This window comes from Elephas maximus, chromosome 23, assembly GCF_024166365.1.
Source record: "Elephas maximus indicus isolate mEleMax1 chromosome 23, mEleMax1 primary haplotype, whole genome shotgun sequence".
NCBI lineage: Eukaryota > Metazoa > Chordata > Mammalia > Proboscidea > Elephantidae > Elephas > Elephas maximus.
The window spans coordinates 34,056,015-34,080,181 of NC_064841.1; the positions used below are offsets into that span (position 1 = coordinate 34,056,015).

A 24,167-nucleotide genomic window follows, 5' to 3' on the forward strand; every position below is an offset into this window, starting at 1 on the left:
TGTCAGAAGAGATTCTAAAACTTGCTCTTGAACATAGAGAAACTAAAGCAAATAGAAGAAATGATGAAGTAAAAAAGCTGAACAGAAGATGTTAAAGGGTGGCTCAAGAAGTCAAAGTAAAGTATTGTTATGAAATGTGCAGAGACCTGGAGTTAGAAAAACAAAAGGGAAAACAAGCCTGGCATTTCTTAATGTGAAAGAACTGAAGAAAAAAAAATTCAAACTTTAAGTGGCAAGATTGAAGGATTCTATGGGCAAAATATTGAAAAACACAGGAAACAAAGGAAATTTGAAGGAATGTACACAGTCACTATACCAGAAAAGAACTGGTCAGCGTTCAGACATTTCAGGAAGTGGCATATGATCAAGAATCAATGGTACTGAAGGAAAAAGTCCAACTTGCGCTGAAGGCATTGGCAAAAAAACAAGGTTCCAGGAATTGACGGAATACCAATTGAGATGCTTCAACAAATGGATGCAGCGCTAAAGGTGCTCACTCGTCTATGCCAAGAAATTTGGAAGACAGCTACCTGGCCAACTGACTGGAAGAGAACCGTATTTATGCCTATGCCTAAGAAAGGTGATCCAACCGAATGTGGGAATTATTGAACAATATCGTTAACATCATGCAAATAAAATTTTGCTGAAGATCATTCAAAAGCAACTGCAGTAGTACTTCAACAGGGAAGTGCCAGAAGTTCAAGCCGGATACAGAGGAGGACGCAAATCGATGTCAGATGGATTGCTGATGTCAGATGGATCGGGGCTGAAAGCAGAGAATGCCAAAAAGATGCTTACCTGTGTTTTATTGACTATGCTAAGGCATTTGACTCTGTGGATCATAACAAATTATGCATAACATTGTGAAGACTGGGAATTCCAGAACACTTAATTGTGCTCAAGAAGGACCTGTACATAGACCAAGAGGCAGTCGTTTGAACAGAACATGGGGATGCTGCATGGTTTAAAATCAGGAAAGGTATGCATCAGAGTCATATCTTTTCCACCACACTTATTTGATCTGTATGCTGGAGCAAATAATTCAAGAAGCTGGACTATATGAAGAAGAACGTGGCATCAGGATTGGAGGAGGACTCATTAGCAACCTGCGATATGCAGATGATGCAACCTTCTTGCCAAAACTGAAGAGGATTTGGAGCACTTACTGATGAAGATCAAAGACCACAGCCTACAGTATGGATTACACCTCAACATAAAAAAAAAAAAAAGAAAACAAAAATCCTCACAACTGGACCAATAAGCAATATCATGCTAAATGGAGAAAAGATTGAAGTTGTCAAGGATTGCATTTTACTTTGATCCACAATCAACTCCTGCAGCAGCAGCAGTCAAGAAATAAAATGATGCATTGCACTGGGCAAATCTGTTGCAAAAGTCCTCTTTAAAGCGTTAAAACAAAGATATCACCTTGAGGACTGAGGTGAGCCTGACCCAAGCATGGAATTTTCAATTGCTTCATACACATTCAAAAGCTGTACAATGAATAAAGAAGACCAAAGAAGAATTGACGCCTTCGAATTTGGGTGTTGATGAATAATATTGAATATACCATGCACTGCCAGAAGATCGAACAAATCTGTCTTGGAAGAAGTACAGCCAGAATGCTTCCTAGAATCTTGGATGGTAAGACTTCATCTCACATACTTTGGACATGTTATCAGGAGGGATCAGTCCCTGGAGAAGTACATCACAGTTGGTAAAGTGGAGGGTCAGTGAAAGAGAGGAAGACCTTCAACAAGATGGATTGACACAGTGGCTGCAAGGATGGGTTGAAGCATAGCAATGATTGTGAGGATGGCGCAGGACTAGGCAGTGTTTAGTTCTGTTGTACATGGAGTTGCTGTGAGTTGGAACTGACTCGATGACTTTTAACAACAATATTAAATTGTGTAATCAAGTTAGTGTTCTACATATCTTTGTAATTAAATATTTTATATTATAAATGAAATTAAAAAACTACTAATGTTTTGATTCTTCATATTACTATTCTAAAAATAAAGTGTGGTTTTGTTAAAAGTGGTAAATGGTTGTATCATTAAGCATGGTGCTTGGTTCAAATTCTGAAACTTACTAAAATTTCCTCAATAAATTATTGGGGGTCTATTAGAATTTTTTAATATTATTCATCCAGATGAATCTGTCATAGGATTCTGCAGGAATCTTCCCTAGGCTAATGGGCTTTTAGCTTGAGGATCCCCATTTTTATAAGTATTTTATAGCTATATTTTGATCCATTTCAAGGCAATTATATCTGAGGCTTAAAAATAAAGCATAAATACTTACACAGAAATAGAGCTTCTCTACTTTAATAGAACTTAAACTGTCGAAGATTCTCCCTGAGCATTTTCCATGGGTGGCTAATCTGCTAAACTACTGAGTGAAGTTTTTGGGTCAGAACTAGAGAGAATTTCAGATGCTGCAAAAGAGGTGACCAACAGGGCGGTCTATAAAATAAGAAGAGCTTTCTAAAGAGCCTATCATATGAAATTGGTGCTTTAGAGTTTGCAGACTGAATTCTTGTTTGTGGATGGTTAAGTGGCAGAATCTACTCTGTTTTCATCCCTAATGACTATCACAAACTGATTTTATTCTCCTCCAATTCTTGAGCAGAAACTACTAAATGGAAATTGTTAGTAGTGGCATTTCTTGACATCAAAATTGAGTGTAAGACAGAGTTCATTTTGTACTTTTTTTTTTTCAGGAGTTGTTATGAAAAAAAAATTTTTTTTTTTTTTTTCATAAAGGTGGGACCTCCTATGGCCTTAAGTACTAAGTTGTAGGGTAGCGAGTAGGGTATTAAAAAAAAAAAAAAAAAAGGGCAAGCATAAATTAGTCAGGGGGACTTGGTTCTGGTTCTGAAATAACCAATAGTTAACTTTGTGTGTTTGCCGGGGTCGGGGGGGCAAAAAGAAACATAACTACTCTCAGTTTCCTTATCTGTAAACTGAGGCTTTTAAAAATCCTTCTAGATATACAATTGTGTAGTCCAAATACAAGCTCTACTAGAGCTGAAGAGATCCTGTAAATTGGTCATCAAGCCCTGGGAGAGCCAAGGAGGAAGTCCTAAGAAATAGATTTGTATTTGTCTTTGAAGGAGATGCTTTATTGGTCATTAGCTTAGTGTTGAGATACTTTCTCATTTATCTGATTTACACATTTCTACAGAGTTACAACAGTTATCTTTGCATTATTCAATCCTGTGAAATAGACTGTATTTGATCATTAATTTGATTGATTAGGGAATTGTTAAGTATTGATACCAAAAACCAAATCAAACCCAGTGCCGTCGAGTCGACTCTGACTCATAGCGACCCTGTAGGACAGAGTATAACTGCCCCACGGAGTTTCTAAGGAGCGCCTGGTGGATTCAAACTGCCGACCCTTTGGTTAGCAGCCATAGCACTTAACCACTACACCACCAGGGTTTCCTAAATATTGATAGCCCCTCTAATTATCTTTGAAGTCAATCTAGAGCTCTTACTTCCAAATCCCTAATCTGCTTTATACTAGATTTATATGTTTTTCAATCCCAGGTATATTCTCCCCTAGAATAAAAAAAAAAAAAAAAGCATACATAAAATGATTTCATAGGGTGGTTGGAATAAGCCTAGGCTTCATATCATCCAGGTCTGTATTTAAAACCTAAGTCTACTAGGTATATAAACTCCTTAGCTATCTAAATTTCATAAATTACTTATATTTCCCTTGCTTCAGTCTCTTACTTGTATATTTGCTTTATAATGAGTATTTTGTTAACTTGGATTTTGTCCACAGCCATTGTCAGATCATATTTATTCCCACTGGTATTTTACTTTCTTTCATCTTTGAAATTATTATATGTAGAGACAAAGACACTAGTTCAAAGACCCTAGACAAAGACACAGCATATGAGTGAGACTCTATTTCAAGATAATTTATATGCAGAGATACTTTAGAGAAGAAAATCAATGAACGAAAGGAGAAAGGAAACTATTTTGTCTTATGAGCTTCTGTCCTTACGGACTGATGATGATTCTTAGGTAATTACTGTAGTTGTGGTTTGTATGTTTTTCAGAATTTATAAACATGTTATGTTTATTAGTTATGTCTCCAGGACTAGAACCTAAACTTGATGAGGGCAGAGTCCCTGCCAAAAACATAATAGGTACTCAATGAATGATGTGCTTCTTTGAGTTGATGTGAGAGAAAATAAAATTAATTTAGTTTGTTGAATATTTTGTTTCCCAGTTGTTACAAGAAATAGCCCTCAGAAGTAAACCTATAACTGACCGTTATCAAGGACTTGAGAGATTCTTTATTTGTGATAAAAATGAAAGACCCAACCTATGTCCTTCTCGTAGCTTAGAACGCAGCTCTTCCAGTACCAGGAGTACACTTGCAGGTAAATTCAGATGTTAAATCAGATGGCTTCTGAACTAACTTAATAATTTCTATCTCATTTACTTTTCTAACAACCTGTTCTCATCTTAGGAAATATGGGGCAATCTGTTCAATGAATAAAATCATTCTTCTTGTCTAACTGAAATTATTAACGCTGTGTGAAAAAAATTAAAAAATTTTTTTTTTAACCCTGTGTGAGTTGCCATATATTTATACTTAGGCTATTATCAGAATATGAGAAACATGGCTATAATGAAACAAGGGAGACATCAATTTTAGAATTTAGAAATGCGGTCCTTACTAAATTATAAAATAGTAGGAACCCTTCAAATCACTTTATTAACTCTTAAGTATTACATGATGATTCTTAAATACTTTATTAAAAACAAGTCTCAAAATCTCAGGATCTGTGCAATTTCTAAGATGTGTTGGTAATTTCCTTTTGAAACCTAGGTCTTCATATTACCTATATTCTTAGATTTCATATGTAATCAAATGTGTTTATCCATGTACAGTTTTTACAGTTTAACCTTAGTTATATTGTTAAATGCTTTTTAAAATATTTGTTTCTATTCAGATATAGGTTTGTGTGTAGTATCTTTGCAATATAGATTTTATTTTTATTTATGATTAAGCTATGTAAATCTGTTTTTTATTGTATAATTATGAGATTTTATATTTCATAGTATAATTTACATTTCACTGTTATAAATACCTCTCATTCAGCTAGATATTGTTTAGTGAGGTGATAAATATAATAAACCAACAGCATAAATCCCCCCTCCCCTTAAAAATTTATATTATTTTCTCATTTTCCCATTTCAGGAGACAGAGAATGGATCCCAGACCATAGTTTAAGTGCATATGCTGATAATGTGGCTGCCTTGGATGTTCTCCTCAGTGCCCAGAACCCATGGCCAAGTAGAACAGAGGAAAGGACAGGTAAGACGGGCTAGAAGCCAGCAGAGCCATATTAGTGGCTTACTTTGTTCATATTTGTTCCTTAGCAGTGTTCTACTAAAATAGTGCCATCGAGTCATTTCTGACTCATGGCAACCCTATCTGCATCAGAATAGAACTGTGCTCCATAGGGTTTTCTATGGCTGATTTCTCAGAAATAGATTGCCAAGTCTTTTTTCTAAGGTGCCTCTGGCGACTCAAATTGCCACCATTTCAGCTAGTAGTCGAGCAGTTAAACACTTGCGCCACCACCTAGGTACTCCAAGTTTTCTACTAGGTACTTGAAAGTTAGTTCCTGCAGTTATGTAACTTAATCCTATTAATTTTAACTTAATAGCCTAAACATTTCTTTAAAAAAAGCAAACAAACCAAGAGAAGTCGTTATTCCTCTTAATAAACATGAGTTATAGTCTTATTTTTTCTGTAACAATGTATTAAGGAATAATATTTTTTAATTGTAGCTCAGCATATGCTAGATTTTGAACAATCCTTCAATATCCTAATTTTATTATGTTCTCAAGAAGCAGTTTATTTTCACCAAATTTTGCACACTTTTCCACTAGGTCCACACTATGATCAGCAAAGGCTTTTGTGAAACAAATCGTTCAGGTTAAGATTGCTGCTTGTAACTGTAATAGAGATAGCTCCGTTTTAAACCTACTGTTGTATGTGTTAACCTTGGAACATTGATTTCAGGTCATTTGCTCACCAAAATAATTGGAAGATTTGAACGTGATAACTCTTTTGACATGTGGAACCTTCATTGTACTGTTTTCCTTGTGAGTGCATGCAGAGAGTTTTGACACCAGTAAAAGCAGTGATATTATTAGGTCACTAGCCCTGGTGGCACAGTGGTTAAAGCACTCAGTTGCTAACCAAAAGGTTGGCGGTTCCATCCCACCAGCCATTCCACAAAGAAACATGTGGCAGTCTGTTTCTGCAAAGATTTATAGCCTTGGAAGCCCTATGGGGCAGTTCTACTCTGTCCTGTAGGCTCTCTATGAGTTAGAACCAACTTGAGAGCAATGGGTTTGGCTTGGGTTTGAGTTATTACTCATGAGGAGCCCTGGTGGTGCAGTGGTTAGGTGCTTGGCTGCTAACTGAAAGGTCGGTGGTTCAAACCCACCAGCTGGTCGGAGGGAGAAAGATGTGGCAGCCTGCTCCCATAAAGATTTATAACCTTGGAAACCCTACGGGGCAGTTCTACTCTGTCCTACAGGGTCGCTAGGAATCGGAATTGGCTGGGCTGCAATGGATTTATTGTTATACATTAATACATGTTAACATAGGTTTGTTTTATGCCGAATTTCTTGTGAAGTTTCAGTCAGTAATGAATTAAGGCATACACGTGTTGAGTATGCTAGCACTGTGCTAGACACTGGCGATAAAGGGATGTCTAAGTCATGTTCTTTGGTCTTAAGGAGATTATGGTTTAGGAAAAATACATCATAAAGTGAGCTATTTGCCTTGGTGAAAGGCTGTCTTCAAGCCAGAAATTTAATAACATATGATTTCTCCATGTATGTGACATTTATGCATCTCCTGTCCTAAACCTTGTGTTTAAAACTCCTTGACGAACTTAGGCCCTTTCCACATGCATTTATGTTGAGAATCTGTCAGATATACTTTTTTTAGCAGAAAAAATATTCATTTATGATAAATGTTTCTTGGATCTATAATTAGGCACCTATTCTCACATCAAAGTCTAGAACAGCTTCAAAAATTCCTCCAGAGGCAGTGAGAAGGAACTGTTTTGAGTCAGTACTTATAAAAACAAAATCACGTGCATGCCATGAGAAATTTGTTACTAAGACAAATCTTCATAAGTAAGTAGCCAAATGAATTTAAACATCAATTTGGGAAGATCAGTTGCAATCAATGATTAGTATAAAAAATAGTTGTTTGAGCACCTACTTTAGGCCAGGCATGACCAGACACTTACGATACAGAATAAACCCTCATCTCTGTTGTGCAAGAGCTTACAGTCCAATTCAAAGGTTCTCGAAAAGTCAGTGTGCACATAATCACTTAGGTTTGTATGTGCAGGGAACCCTGTTATATATAATGCAAATTACTGGACTTCCCTCTTAGAGATTCTGAGTCCTTCAGGCTGAGGCAAAGCCCAGGGGTTCGCGTTTATTTTACTAGCAACTTCATGTTATTCTGATGTAGATAGCCCAGAAATCATACTTTGAGAAAACTGCTGTATACATGCAAGCATGTAAATGATGCTATACACTATATGATAAATTTTATAAAAAGATTGTACGTAATTCACCTTTGGAGATGAATGGGTAATTAACGATAGTACATGCCATCAGCTATAATGGAGGTACACATATAGTCATTTAGGAGTAGAGATAATAAAAGAATTACTTTGCCATTGAAAAATGTAGATATGGAAGGTGTTAGAGACTAGGTGATTTTTCAGCTGAGTCTTAAAAAGTTAGTAAGATTTTACCAATTAAGGAAGGAGGGAAATGGGTTCCTGGACAGAGGTAGTGGCATAAAATGAAACAAAACCTTCTTGACTATGTCACAGGTTGTAGAAATCTTATATTCTGAACTGATGCCAATATATTAAAGGAATTCCAATTTCCTTAAGATTTTAAATTTGTGAAAGTAAAAACATGGTAGTTATAGTGAGTACTTATAACTATCATTGATTCCAAACACCCCTTCCTGCATTGATGCCAACTCCTCGCCCAGCTCATCTTCCAGCCTCTGTAAATAGCAACACCATCCAACTATTGATTAAGTAAACCTGGGAGTCATCTTGACTCTCACCCACCACATTTTTTCATCTCTAGATCCTGTTGATTTCAGCATCAAAATCTATCCCAAATCCCTAAACGCTTCTGTGTTCATTGTTCCATTTTGACTCCAAGTCCACCATCTCTCACTTGTCTTCCAAGTTCACTTTTACTGCTCCCCAAAACATGCTGACATGATTAATTTCCCTCAAATTCTACTGTTTATAGTCATTGAGTGATTTGTTTCTATTTATAGTCAGGGAGGGAATCACATTTTCCATTGTCTTAAACCATAACTTGTATCCTGTATCCTGTAGTTTCCTACAGCACGTAGAAAAGCCATTATATTCCTTGCTATGCGTCACACAGCAGTACCTAAGCTTGTCCTGCCCATCTCACTTAACTTTATTTTCTGCTACACTGACTTCTTTTCTCTTTTTTTTGACAAGCCACATGCTTACTCACTTCTTAGCTTTAGGATTTGCTTTTCCCTCTGATCTAGGATGCTCTGCATCCTCTTCCCCACGCCACAGCATGCTTCATGTGATTAGTTCTTTCCCATAACTTAATCATAGCCCAGATGCCTCCTCCTTAGAGAAACCTTTGAAACCAACCCCCCTCCATCTCATACTGACCCTTTCACTCCCTCTATCATATTTACCTTCTTTATCTTCCTCACAGCACCCATATTACATTATCTTTCTTGTTTATTTTCTGTTCTCCCTCATCCTCATTTGGAAAGAAAGCAAGGACCTAGCCTATCCTGTTGATGAATCCATCATGAGTTACAGAACAAGCACATTGCAAGTGCTCAGTGTTTCTGAACAAAGTGAAGCGGGATAGAAGGACTGTGTGTTAGTTTGCAGTACAACTTAAGGCTAGGGGCCATGTCTCATTCACTTTTGAATACACTGATCCAGACACAGGTCTTGGCAGTTTTAGGAACTGATAAACGCTCTTATAGTTGAATTGGATTGGGTATTGGACTGGGTTCTTAGGGTCAGTGGGAGTTTCAGACAGCCTGTCCAACTCCTTAATTTTCCAAGTGAGATATGCGCTGGCATTTCCCAGGTCACAAGCTAATTTCTATTCAGTGAGACTAGACAATAAGCCTTCCCTTTCTAGCATTGTTTCCGCTAAAACATTCTGCTAAATAAAATTTCCATATATGTGTCAAGAACTGAATTTCTATTTCTTTTGTGTATACATTCTCTGAGTTTACGCAGGATGTCAAGAGTGTCAATAGACACCAGTGTTTTGAGACATCTATTCAGAATTAAATATTGGGCTGTTTGACTAGAATGTTATTTCTTTTTGTTTGTTTTTTAGAATGTTATTTCTTTTAAAAATGTTATCCAAAAGACTTGTTGCTATGATTATTTCCCATCAAATTCTGATGTTTATAATTTATAATAGTAGTGACAATTAGTGTTGTATTAATTCCTGTTCAGCGAGTGATTTAGATTTTCCATAACATTATCAGCATTCTTATGGAAGTTAGTATAACCCAAAGGCAGCAATATATTTTATCTTCCAATACATGGCATGGTTTCACCAGTAATCATAGAGCATCTATTCTTCAGAGAACATCAAGGACAATTGTTAAATTTATAGTATAACTATGATTAGTGCTAATTAATGTTTCCTTAAGATTTTTTTTAAGATTATATTGCCAGTCATAGTGCCAGTTACTCTAAAAGTATATTTCGTGTGTTTATAATCTACAAACTGGACTATTACTTTTTTATTATAAAATGATACCTTCTATTGTGACATTTTCATTAGTGCTAGTTGTAACTGTGTATCAAATCTTAACTCTAGTAAATAACCTTAAGAAGTTTATATATTAAACATTAGAGGCAATAACACACTGATCTAAATGAAAATAAATGAATAGATTAAGGACCAAATTGGGACCTCACCTTTATCTATGCTTTAGTTACGTTAAACTTTGAACATATTTCCAGTAATAAAAATAACCTGTCCACTTACCATGTGCTATGCATAAATCCAATCAATCCCCTGTATAAATATTTTTTCAAATGAGATCAATTAACCTCAAATACTGTGGCAACCAGCTGTTGTTGTAAGATTTCAGCAAGTGTTTGCACTCTTCTGTACTTTCTGAAGGACATCTATATTATGCTAAATTTTTCTCAGCTCATGTTTGTCAGGATTGGCAGAAGTCCAGCCTTCCTTTTTGTTTGTTTTATTTCAGTAAAAAAATGCTAAATGCCTTTGAATTTTACCTTGACAGAGACATAGCTCAGTACCTTTTAAAGCAGATACAAGACTCTGATTTTCTCCATCGATCTAGTACTGTCCATTTATATAGCTGAATTACTGTTCTACTCACCTGTGCTGCTACTATTACACTAGAATGGGATGGTGTTCTTTACAAGTTCATTAATTATTTCATCTTGCTTAATTCAGAAATCTTCTGAGCTGGGCAAAAAAAAAAGTCACTATTCCAACTTTTTAGGACAAAAAACTGGGACTTAAATAAAGTGATCTGCCCAAGTTCAACACATGGTGAATGATAACACTGGAGTAGAATTTTTCTGGTATCATTCATTCAGCGTTTCACTATTATCTCCTTCTCTTAACTATAATTATAGAAACAGTTTATTATTTTTATTGAGGGCTGTGGATAAAATGGAGACCTGGTGGCATAGTGGTTAAGAGCTCGTCCACTAACCAAAAAAGGTCAGCGGTTCGAATCCACCAGCCGCTTCTTGGAAACCCGATGGGGCAGTTCTCTGTGCTATAGGGCCGCTATGAGTTGGAATCAACTTGATAGCAACAGGTTTGCTTTTTTTTTTTTGTATGAAAAAAATATTGATTCTTCACATATTACAGATAAAAGGGAATATCATTTCCAAATTCTAGTCATCAAAATACTTCTTGGGGATATTTATATATATTTTTCTTAAAACATAGGCACATTTTACTGGTTATTTTTCTTCAGAATTGTCTGTGAGGACAAAGACACAAGAGGTTAGAATCTTAATTTATTCATAATTTCATTCCAACAAAAATTGTTTTAAAAAGTGATTTCTACAATGTTTACCAAAATTGGTGCCCTTTGGGACTTACCTTAGTCAGTTTTAATTGCTTAAATAACTACATACTGCATTAAGATTCTTCTTAGGGTACTAGCTACATTCAGAGTAGATCTTTTAAGTTAGAAAAGACAAGCTCAGTAGTCATTAAATGTTTTATACACAGCAACTGCTTGTATCCATTCTTCTGAATTATACATTTTCCTTTGAGTCAGAAGAGTGGGCATAGTGTTATATGACATGTAGTTCAGACAAATCATGATTTTTATGGTAGCGGCAAGAGCGCTACTTTAAAGAATCCAATGTTTTGAATGAAGCCAGTTTGTGTTAAGGGAATACAAAGTTATCTTCTAGTATAAATTACTTATTTTTTTAGCATAATTACATTTATATAAATCAGAATTGTGATTCAGTACATTTAAAAATTGACCTGTGGTGTGAATTTCTGAATTTGTACCTTAAAAATTGTCTTGACCTTTATTAAGGAATCTTTTGTGAGCAATGCCAAATTATAAATTAGTGATGTTGTGTTGATATAAGTTTCAAAAGGATTTTTTTTCCCCCTGTTATGAAAGAAACACACATGCTAAGGAAACAAACTAAATGGATTTTTGAATTTAATCAAGATGAAGTGGTAACTGAGCTAATTGAACAGAGTAAATAACTTAGATCTGGGCTTCTGGAACTTTTCCACTAAAGTGGAAACAATAAATAAATAAGGCAGAAGGTAGTGAACTCATATTTAGGAAGATAAAAGATGTGATCTTAATTTCTTTAAAACCTTTGTTTTTCTAAAAATTCAAAAGATTCTGCATACTAGTCTCTTTTGCCTCCATAAAGTAAGCTACCTGCCATTAAGTGGAATTGTTACTCTAGGAAGTGGCACTATGTTTACTGTACAAGTTTTTTCTCATTCAAGGCACAGGGTGGAGTCGCCCTAGAATTTAAGAAACATGGCACACTGCTTGGCCTTGAGATAGGTTGTAAAATTGGGTGTTGGTTTGGTCTGGAATTTACTTGGTTTATAAATGTTTTTCTTTAATTAATTTTAAAATTAGTTTGTCTTTGTCTGAATGCAGAAAAATTAGGGGGAAACAACCCAGAAGTGTTCTGTATAAGAGCAGGAAATGTAATTTGGGGTTAAAAAGTTGTAGTAAATAAAAATGGGTGATCTACTTTTAGATAATCAAAAGTTGATTTTCTAGTAACCTCTGTCACATGAACTTAACTGCTCTAAGTGTAGGATGCTGGTATTTTATATCTTTAAGCACTCATTCAGAATAATAATAAAAAATCATTCTGTATTTAAAATTTCTACTTTGCATTTTAGGCCAAACATCACAGAGACCTTCAACAGTAAATTTACCACTTTCCAGCTCTGTTAAAGCAAGCTCCAACTACTTTTCTTCCTCTCCTCTGCGACCAAGAAGTGCAGCTGCTCGATCATTATCTAGAGCTGCTTCTGCAATTTCAGAAATTGAGTATATTGATGTTACTGACCACAGTGAGCCTTTCTTAGACAGCACTGCTGATCAACAAACCTTAGACAGTTTGGAAAAGGAATTAAATGAGCTGAGAAATCTTGCAGGTAATGCTACTTTTTTTTTTTTTAAATAACTTTTATTAAGCTTCAAGTGAACGTTTACAAATCCAATCAGTCTGTCACATGTAAGTTTACATACATCTCACTCCCCACTCCCACTTGCTCTCCCCCTCTTGAGTCAGCCCTTTCAGTCTCTCCTTTCTTGACAATTTTGCCGGCTTCCCTCTCTCTCTATCCTCCCATCCCCCCTCCAGACAAGAGTCGCCAACACAATCTCAAGTGTCCACCTGATATAATTAGCTCACTCTTCATCAGTGTCCCTCTCCCACCCGCTGACCAGTCCCTTTCATTTCTGATGAGTTGTCTTCGGGGATGGTTCCTGTCCTGTGTCAACTGAAGGTCTGGGGACCATGGCCGCCGGGATTCCTTCAGTCTCAGTCAGACCACCAAGTTTGGTCTTTTTATGAGAATTTGGGGTCTGCATCCCACTGATCTCCTGCTCCCTCAAGGGTCCTCTGCTGTGCTCCCTGTCAGGGCAGTCATCGATTGTGGCCGGGCACCAACTAGTTCTTCTGGTCTCAGGATGATGTAGGTCTCTGGTTCACGTGGCCCTTTCTGTCTCTTGGGCTCTTAGTTGTCGTGTGGCCTTGGTGTTCTTCATTTTCCTTTGCTCCAGGTGGGTTGAGACCAATTGCTGCATCTTAGATGGCCGCTTGTTAGCATTTAAGACCCCAGACGCCACATTTCAAAGTGGGATGCAGAATGATTTCATAATAGAATTATTTTGCCAATTGACTTAGAAGTCCCCGCAAACCATGTTCCCCAGACCCCCGCGCTTGCTCCGCTGACCTTTGAAACATTCATTTTATCCCGGAAACTTCTTTGCTTTTGGTCCAGTCCAATTGAGCTGACCTTCCGTGTATTGAGTGTTGTCTTTGCCTTCACCTAAAGCAGTTCTTATCTACTGATTAATCAATAAAAAACCCTCTCCCACCCTCCCTCCCTCCCCCCCTCGTAAACACAAAAGTATGTGTTCTTCTCAGGTTTACTATTTCTCAAGATCTTATAATAGTGGTCTTATACAATATTTGTCCTTTTGCCTCTGACTCATTTCGCTCAGCGTAATGCCTTCCAGGTTCCTCCATGTTATGAAATGTTTCAGAGATTCCTCACTGTTCTTTATCGAGGCGTAGTATTCCATTGTGTGAATATACCACAATTTATTTACCCATTCATCCGTTGATGGACACCTTGGTTGCTTCCAACTTTTTGCTATTGTAAACAGAGCTGCAATAACATGTATCTGTTTGTATGAAGGCTCTTGTATCTCTAGGGTATATTCCTAGGAGTGGGATTTCTGGGTTGTATGGTAGTTCTATTTCTAACTGTTTAAGATAACGCCAGATAGATTTCCAAAGTGGTTGTACCATTTTACATTCCCACCAGCAGTGTATGAGAGTTCCAATCTCTCCGCAGCCTCTCCAACATTTATTATTTTGTGTTTTTTGGATTAATGCCAGCCTTGTTGGTGTGAGATGGAATCTCATCGTAGTTTTAATTTGCATTTCTCTAATGGCTAATGATCGAGAGCATTTTCTCATGTATCTGTTGGCTGCCTGAATATCTTCTTTAGTGAAATGTGTGTTCATATCCTTTGCCCACTTCTTGATTGGGTTGTTTGTCTTTTTGTGGTTGAGTTTTAACAGAATCATGTAGATTTTAGAGATCAGGCGCTGGTCAGAGATGTCATAGCTGAAAATTCTTTCCCAGTCTGTAGGTGGTCTTTTTACTCTTTTGGAGAAGTCTTTAGATGAGCATAGGTGTTTGATTTTTAGGAGCTCCCAGTTATCGGGTTTCTCTTCATCATTTTTGATAATGTTTTGTATTCTGTTTATACCTTGTATTAGGGCTCCTAGGGTTGTCCCAATTTTTTCTTCCATGATCTTTATCGTTTTAGTCTTTATGTTTAGGTCTTTGATCCACTTGGAGTTAGTTTTTGTGCATGGTGTGAGGTATGGGTCCTGTTTCATTTTTTTGCAAAGGGATATCCAGTTATGCCAGCACCATTTGTTAAAAAGGCTATCTTTTCCCCAGTTAATTGACACTGGTCCTTTGTCAAATATCAGCTGCTCATACGTGATGGATCTATGTCTGGGTTCTCAATTCTGTTCCATTGGTCTATGTGTCTGTTGTTGTACCAGTACCAGGCTGTTTTGACTACTGTGGCTGTATAAATAGGTTCTGAAGTCAGGTAAGGTGAGGCCTCCCACTTTCTTCTTATTTTTCAGTAATGCTTTGCTTATCCGGGGGTTCTTTCCCTTCCATATGAAATTGGTGATTTGTTTCTCTATCCCCTTAAAATATGACATTGGAATTTGGATAGGAAGTGCGTTAAATGTATAGATGGCTTTTGGTAGAATAGACATTTTTACTATGTTAAGTCTTCCTATCCATGAGCAAGGTATGTTTTTCCACTTAAGTATGTCCTTTTGAATTTCTTGTAGTAGAGCTTTGTAGTTTTCTTTATATAGGTCTTTTACATCCTTGGTAAGATTTATTCCTAAGTATCTTATCTTCTTGGGGGCTACTGTGAATGGTATTGATTTGGCTATTTCCTCTTCGGTGTTCTTTTTGTTGATGTAGAGGAATGCAAGTGATTTTTGTATGTTTATTTTATAACCTGAGACTCTGCCAAACTCTTCTATTAGTTTCAGTAGTTGTCTGGAGGATTCCTTAGGGTTTTCTGTGTATATAATCATGTCATCTGCAAATAGTGATAACTTTACTTCTTCCTTGCCAATCCGGATACCTTTTATTTCTTTGTCTAGCCTAATTGCCCTGGCTAAGACTTCCAACACGATGTTGAATAAGAGCGGTGATAAAGGGCATCCTTGTCTGGTTCCCGTTCTCAAGGGAAATGCTTTCAGGTTCTCTCCATTTAGAGTGATATTGGCTGTTGGCTTTGCATAGATGCCCTTTATTATGTTGAGGAGTTTTCCTTCAATTCCTATTTTGGTAAGAGTTTTTATCATAAATGGGTGTTGGACTTTGTCAAATGCCTTTTCTGCATCAATTGATAAGATCATGTGGTTTTTGTCTTTTGTTTTATTTATGTGATGGATTACATTAATGGTTTTTCTGATATTAAACCAGCTTGCATACCTGGTATAAATCCCACTTGATCAGGGTGAATTATTTTTTGGATGTGTTGTTGGATTCTACTGGCTAGAATTTTGTTGAGGATTTTTGCGTCAATGTTCATGAGGGATATAGGTCTATAATTTTCTTTGTTTGTAATGTCTTTACCTGGTTTTGGTATCAGGGAGATGGTGGCTTCATAGAATGAGTTGGGTAGTATTCCGTCATTTTCTATGCTTTGGAATACCTTTAGTAGTAGTGGTGTTAACTCTTCTCTGAAAGTTTGGTAGAACTCTGCAGTGAAGCCGTCCGGGCCAGGGCTTTTTTTTGTTGGGAGTTTTTTGATTACCGTTTCAATCTCTTTTTTTGTTATGGGTCTATTTAGTTGTTCTACTTCTGAATGTGTTAGTTTAGGTAGGTAGTGTTTTTCCAGGAATTCATCCATTTCTTCTAGGTTTGCAAATTTGTTAGAGTACAATTTTTCGTAGTAATCTGAAATGATTCTTTTAATTTCATTTTGTTCTGTTGTGATGTGGTCCTTCTCGTTTCTTATTCGGGTTATTTGTTTCCTTTCCTGTATTTCTTTAGTCAGTCTAGCCAATGGTTTATCAATTTTGTTAATTTTTTCAAAGAACCAGCTTTTGGCTTTGTTAATTCTTTCAATTGTTTTTCTGTTCTCTAATTCATTTAGTTCAGCTCTAATTTTTATTATTTGTTTTCTTCTGGTGCCTGATGGATTCTTTTGTTGCTCAGTTTCTATTTGTTCAAGTTGTAGGGACAGTTCTCTGATTTGGGCTCTTTCTTTTTTTTGTATGTGTGCATTTATTGATATAAATTGGCCTCTGAGCACTGCTTTTGCTGTGTCCCAGAGGTTTTGATAGGAAGTATTTTCATTCTCGTTGCTTTCTATGAATTTCCTTATTCCCTCCTTAATGTCTTCTATAACCCAGTCTTTTTTCAGAAGGGTGCTGTTCATTTTCCAAGTATTTGATTTCTTTCCCCTAGTTTTTCTGTTATTGATCTCTAGTTTTATTGCCTTGTGGTCTGAGAAGATACTTTGTAATATTTCGATGTTTTGGACTCTGCAAAGGTTTGTTTTATGACCTAATATGTGGTCTATTCTAGAGAATGTTCCATGTGCACTAGAAAAAAAAGTATATTTTGCAGCAGTTGGGTGGAGAGTTCTGTATGAGTCAATGAGGTCAAGTTGGTTGATTGTTGTAATTAGATCTTCTGTGTCTCTGTTGAGCTTCTTACTGGATGTCCTGTCCTTCTCCGAAAGTGGTGTGTTGAAGTCTCCTACTATAATTGTGGAGGTATCTATCTCGCTTTTCAATTCTGTTAAAATTTGATTTATGTATCTTGCAGCCCTGTCATTGGGTGCATAAATATTTAATATGGTTATGTCTTCCTGATCAATTGTCCCTTTTATCATTATATAGTGTCCTTCTTTATCCTTTGTGGTGGATTTAAGTCTAAAGTCTATTTTGTCAGAAATTAATATTGCTACTCCTCTTCTTTTTTGCTTATTGTTTGCTTGATATACTTTTTTCCATCCTTTGAGTTTTAGTTTGTTTGTGTCTCTAAGTCTAAGGTGTGTCTCTTGTAGGCAGCATATAGATGGATCGTGTTTCTTTATCCAGTCTGTGACTCTCTGTCTCTTTATTGGTGCATTTAGTCCATTTACATTCAGGGTAATTATAGATAAATAAGTTTTTAGTGCTGTCATTTTGATGTCTTTTTATGTGTGTTGTTGACAATTTCATTTTTCCACATACTTTTTTGTGCTGAGGCGTTTTTCTTAGTAAATTGTGAGATCCTCATTTTCATAGTGCTTGACTTTATGTTAGTTGAGTCGTTACGTTTTTCTTGGTTTTTGTCTTGAGTTATAGAGTTGTTATACCTTTTTGTGGTTACCTTATTATTTACCCCTATTTTTCTAAGTAAAAACCTAACTTGTATTGTTCTATATCGCCTTGTATCACTCTCCATATGGCAGGCAGTTCAATGCCTCCTGTATTTAGTCCCTCTTTTTGATTATTGTGATCTTTTACCTATTGACTTCCATGATTCCCTGTTATGTGTATTTTTTTTTTTAATTAATCTTAATTTGTTTGTTTTTGTGATTTCCCTATTTGAGTTGATATCAGGACGTTCTGTTTTGTGACCTTGTGTTGTGCTGATATCTGATATTATTGGTTTTCTGACCAAACAATATCCTTTAGTATTTCTTGTAGCTTTGGTTTGGTTTTTGCAAATTCTCTAAACTTGTGTTTGTCTGTAAATATCTTAATTTCGCCTTCATATTTCAGAGAGAGTTTTGCTGGATATATGATCCTTGGCTGGCAGTTTTTCTTCTTCAGTGTTCTGTATATGTGGTCCCATTCCCTTCTTGCCTGCATGGTTTCTGCTGAGTAGTCAGAACATATTCTTACTGATTCTCCCTTGAAGGAAACCTTTCTTTTCTCCCTGGCTGCTTTTAAAATTTTCTGTTTATCTTTGGTTTTGGCGAGTTTGATGATAATATGTCTTGGTGTTTTTCTTTTTGGATCAATCTTAAATGGGGTTCGATGAGCATCTTGGATAGATATCCTTTCGTCTTTCATAATGTCAGGGAAGTTTTCTTTCAGGAGTTCTTCAACTATTTTCTCTGTGTTTTCTTTCCCCCCTCCCTGTTCTGGGACTCCAATCACCCGCAGGTTATCCTTCTTGATAGAGTCCCACATAATTCTTAGGGTTTCTTCATTTTTTTTAATTCTTTTATCTGATTTTTTTTCAGCTATGTTGGTGTCGATTCCCTGGTCCTCCAGATGTCCCAGTCTGCATTCTAATTGCTCGAGTCTGCTCCTCTGAGTTCTTAGTGCGTTGTCTAATTCTGTTATTTTATTGTTAATCTTTTGGATTTCTACATGTTCTCTCTCTATGGATTCTTGCAACTTATTAATTTTTCTACTATGTTCTTGAATAATCTTTTTGAGTTCTTCAACAGTTTTATCAGTGTGTTCCTTGGCTTTTTCTGCAGTTATCCTAATTTCATTTGTGATATCATTAAGCATTCTGTAAATTAGTTTTTTATATTCTGTATCTGATAATTCCAAGATTGTATCTTCATTTGGGAAAGATTTTGATTCTTTTGTTTGGGGGTTGGAGAAGCTGTCATGGTCTGCTTCTTTAAGTGGTTTGATATGGATTGTTGTCTCTGGGCCATCACTGGGAAACTAGTTTTTCCAGAAAATCCGCTAAAAAAAAAAATGCAGTCAGATCCCTATCAGAGTTCTCCCTCTGGCTCAGGCTATTCAGATGTTAATGAAGCCGCCTGGGGAGGGTGGGGGAGGGAACAGAGAGATAGGAGAGTAGCACCTCAGAATATAGCCAGAGTTGCTTGTCTTGCTTGGAATGACTATTATATCTGAGACTCCCGCGGGGCGCGTCGCCTATGTGTGCTGGCTGTGTGGAGATTGCCCCCGGGGGGTCTGGCCCGCTGGAGTCACGGTCAGATCCTCCGCTTCCAGCCCCACGCCCAGCGTCAAGGCTCCCCTACTGGGACGGTGCACTCTCGACTCCAAAATCAGTCGCTGCCTCCCGGGGACTTCTCGTCCCTCCAGCTGCGTGGCCGTTCCGCCTCCGAGAACCAGTTGGGCCTCCTCCCGGGGTTAGTTCAGATGGGTGGAGCAGGTCCCTGTGCTTGTGCCGTGACCGAGTGTTCCGGCTGGGACGCTGTTCTCCCCGCTCCAATACCAGTCGCTGCCTCCCAGGGACTTCTCCTACCGGCTGCATCCCACGCCGCCCACGCGACCCGGCTGGTCCCCTTCCCAGGGTTAGTTCAGGGGGGTGGAGCAACTCTCCGTGTTTATGCCGTACCTGCGTCCAGTCCAAATCCCTGCGGGACGGTTCCCCGGCTCGGATGCTGCTCTTTCTGCTCCAAGACCAGTCACTGCCTCCCGGGGACTTCTCCTACCGGCTGCGTCCCACGCCGCCCGTGGAACCGGCTGGTCCCCCTCCCGGGGTTAGTTCAGGGGGGTGGAGCCGCTCTCTGTGCTTGTGCCGTACCTGACTGGTACGCTGGCTCCAGGCTCTGGAAACAATCGCTGCTTCCCCGTATTAGTTCGTTCTCCGTCTCTAAATCTGTGTTTGTTGTTCAGGGTTCGTAGATTGTTATGTATGTGATCGATTCACTTGTTTTTCCATGTCTTTGTTGTAAGAGGGATCCGAGGTAGCGTCTGCCTAGTCCGCCATCTTGGCTCCGCCCCAAATGCTACTTTTTTTCAGTATAAACCAGTAAACACCAGTTGCCATCTAGGTTATTCTGACTCATGGCGCCCCCATGTGTAGACGATGTTAACTCTGCCTTCTGCCTGGTTCTTCATATCTTACTCCAAGGAAACAAGCAAGGAAACAGAAGGAAAAAAAAAAAATCTCTATCTTTTCCTCTTTAACCACCAGCCTTTATGTCTGTTTTCTTAGCTATTCCCCTATATCATCCTGAAGATGTTATAAAGTATGTGGATGCTCAGCCACACCAGAGATGGTCTCCCTTAGCCGACATAATACACAGATAAATTGCGAAATAAGGACCTTTATGTGCACAGAAAAACAACAACAACAACAAATCTTCTTTCCATAAACCCAAACCAAAAAATACTCACTGCTGTTGAGTTGATTCTGACTCCTAGCAACCCTATAGGACAGAGTACAACTGCCCCATAGGATTTCCAAGGTTGCAAATCTTTACAGAAGCAGACTGCCATATCTTTCTCCCATGAAGTAGCTGGTGGGTTTGAACTGCCAACCTTTTGGTTAGCACCCAAGCTCTTAACCATCACACCACAGGGCTCCTCTTCACAAACCCCCAGAAAACCAAACCCACTGCTGTGGAGTTGACCCCATAGGGTTTCCAAGGCTGTAAATCTCTACAGAAGGAGACTGCCAAATCTTTCTCCTTCGGAGCCACTGGTGGTTTTGAACTGCTGACATTTTGTTTAGCAGTTGATGGCTTTAACCACTGTGCCACCAGGGCCCCTCTCCACAAAACCACTGGGTGGTTAATCTCTGTAGCTTATGAAAGCCAGCTGTCCAGCCCTCTTGTTGAAGAATTGAGCTGTTAGGTCTTTCAGAGCAGTGCTTCTGAAGCTTTAATGTGCATGCATCACCTGGGAATCCACTTTGGAATGCATGTTCTGATTCAGTAGGTCTCTGGCAGAGCCAAAGATTCTGCCAACCCAACTCACCCACTGCCGTCAAGTCGATTCGAACTCATAGTGACCCTGTAGGAGAGAGTAGAACTGCCCCATAGAGTTTCCAAGGAGCGCCTGGTGGATTTGAACTGCTGACCCCTTGGTTAGCAGCCATAGCACTTAACCACTACACCACCAGGGTTTCCAAAAGATTCAGCATTTCTGACAAATACCCAGCTAATGCCGTTGCTGCTGGTGGGCCGACCACAGTTTGAAGAGAAATTTATACTTGTGCATTCTGTTTTCTAAACTTCAGTGGGTATTAGTGTAACAAATAATATAACTGTTCCTGAACATGCAAAGGGCTGGTTCTGTAACAAAATATCAGGGGAAACAACCCTCTTAATTTCATCAGAAATCCATTCACACAGTTTAGTAGAAGACAGTTGCAGTTCCAACAGGCAGGCTGCAAAGTTTTCTGGGTATGTATATTCCACGCTTGCCCCTCCTCTGGTTTTTTTTTTCATTAGTGACATCCGCCCTTATTTCACCTTAGAATGGTGCTTTTGCTCTTTTTCTAAAAAAGTTACGTCTTGGTTTCGAAAATTTAAACACTACAAAAAAGAAAGCCAAAAAAAAAAAAAAAATACTCCCCTGAAAATAACCATTATTAACATTTGATGAGCATCATTTTAAACATTTGTATGTCGTAAGTACACATAAAATAAATATTTAGAAGAAAGAATAGATTGGAGAAAGATGGTAATTTATAAAGAAAATTTATGCTTTGCAAAATACTTTAAAAACTATTAAATATACATTGACCCAATTTAACAAAAGAAAAATTGAAATGAACCTAAAGGAAAACATACAATTCAGGTAAACATTTTTTTTCACTACAGACTTGTTAAGTTGAACCATGTGAAATCACTTTTTTTGTGGACCCCAAACAGTGAAATATTGGCAATTCTTATAGTCCAAACTGAAAATTTTTAAAAGGTCACTTTAAAAGTTAAGAGGTCAAAAGAAATAGGAAGGAGTTGAGGTCATTTTTAACTACATGTTGTCATTTCAGACAGTAATGAATAAATCCCCTATAAAAAAAGATGAGGACTTATTTGTTGGTTAATTAATATTTTTTAACCACATATAATGCTAGACAGTATTGTTGTAATTATTTTTATTTTGTCAAGGTTCCCTTTTATTTTCTTTCTTTTACTGAGAATTTGCATGGATGAAACACTCAATACCAGTGCATTTATTATAACTTCCCAATCTTGAGCCTTTATTTTGATTCTTTTCTAGAAGATTTGATTATGGCATTCTTGAGACTGTCTTTTGTCTTTATGTTTTATTGGTGTGCTATCTAGATTTATTTAGTGGGTCACAAGTTCTTTCCCTCTGCACTTGGTAGACATTTCCACGATCTTCTGACCCTGAATATGGTGCTAGTTAGCTCTTTATGACAGTTTTTCAGTTTAACTTTTGTTTGAATGAATTAAATTGTCAACTGGTTCTTTTTCCCCCAGGTAAGGCTCATGGAAGGAGCCTTAGCGGCACAGTGGTTAAGTGCTCAGCTGCTAACTGAAAGGTTGGCGGTTTGAACCTACCAGCTACTCCTTGGGAGAAGGATACGGCAGTCTGCTTCTGTAAAGGTTTACAGCTTTGGAAACCCTATGGGGCAGTTCTACTCTGTCCTATAGGGTTGCTATGGGTCGGAATCCACTTGATGGCAATGGGTGGAAAGGCTCATGGAGGCCCTGGGTGGCGCAAATGATTAAGCACTCAGCTCCTAAATGAAAGGTTGGCAGTTTGAACCCACTCAGAGGAGCCTCAGAATTAGGGTCTGGCAGTCTGATTCTGAGAGGTCACAGTTCTATTTTTGTAACACAAGGTGTCGTGATGGGTTGGAATCGACTCGATAGTGCCTATTTTTTGGTCAAGGTTCATTGTAGCTCTATTACCTGAGTTCTTTCATGTTTGAGAATGTGTGTTACCTTTATATTTGAATGGCAAATTGACCGAGAGTAATGTAGTATTCTTAGACTTCTTTTCTCTTGAACTTTGTGCATATGATTTATTTTTTTTCTGGTTTTTCATTCTGCTGTGAGGTAGTCTAAACCAAAAAAAAAAAAAAAACCCCATTGCTATCGAGTTGATTCCAACTCATATGACTCTATGGGACAGAGCAGAACTGCCCCACAGGGTGTCCAAGGAGCGTCTGGTGATTAGACAGTTTGGTTACCAGCCATAGCTCTTAACCTCTACACCACCAGGGTTTCTAAGTAGTCTAAAGGCCACCATGATTTTTATGTGTCACCCTTTTTCCTGACTGAGTGCTTGAAGAATTTTTTTCTTAATTCTTGACATTCAGTAACTTGACCAGGATTGTGTTTCAGTGTCAATAATTCATCAATTTCTAAAACAGGGTTCTCTTCCTGTCCACAAAGTTCTTTCTTCTTTCCAGAGAAATTTCTGCTATTGTATCTTTGAATTGCTTTTCTGTTCCATTTGACTTTCTCTTGCTGAGAAACTATTTTCTATAAGTTGGCTCTTCTTTGTACAATATATTTACTTAGTGTTGCTTTGGCCTTTTTTTTTTTTTGGTAATTTTTTATTTTGATATAGTTTCAAACTTAACAAAAAATTTGCAACAGTACTGTAAGGAACTCCTGTATACCCTTTATTAAGTTTACCACTTATCTTTTGCCTCCTTTGCTTTTCATTTCTTCTCTCTTCATTCTCTCTTTCTGTTTCTCCATATACACAATGTTTTTTGTTTTCTTCTGAACCATTTGAGAACATGTTAGAAACATCACGTTCCTTTACCAACAAATAGTAAATTTTTGGTGTGTTTCCCAAGAACAAGGACATTCTCCTACATGACCACAGTAAAATGATCAAAATCAGGAAATTTAATGTTGATAGAATACGATCATCTAATCCACTGCCCATAATTAATTTTCTTCAATTGTCCCAATAATGACCGTTACAGATTTTTTTTTTCTGATCTAGGATCCAGTCCAGGAACAGGTGTCCATTTAATTTTTTCCCTTAGTTTTGTCATCTCCCTTTTGATTTTTGACATTTTGTATTTTATCTGTAAGATTAATTTTTACACTTTTTGAGAAGTTTG

At 37.6% G+C, this 24,167-nt stretch overlaps 1 protein-coding gene across 4 annotated transcripts in view; it reads left to right on the top strand.

Annotated features, from left to right (window-relative positions):
- Window positions 1-24,167, top strand: part of ZBBX (zinc finger B-box domain containing) — a 170,223-nt gene that overhangs the window by 136,658 nt on the left and 9,398 nt on the right. For 3 of the 4 annotated variants that reach the window (XM_049867303.1, XM_049867305.1, XM_049867304.1), the window contains 3 exons: window positions 4,249-4,402; window positions 5,227-5,343; window positions 12,507-12,764. In XM_049867303.1, the coding sequence (XP_049723260.1) occupies window positions 4,249-4,402; window positions 5,227-5,343; window positions 12,507-12,764 (529 nt within the window). The remainder of the gene's footprint in view (window positions 1-4,248; window positions 4,403-5,226; window positions 5,344-12,506; window positions 12,765-24,167) is intronic. The other variant, XM_049867306.1, reaches the window with a different exon arrangement.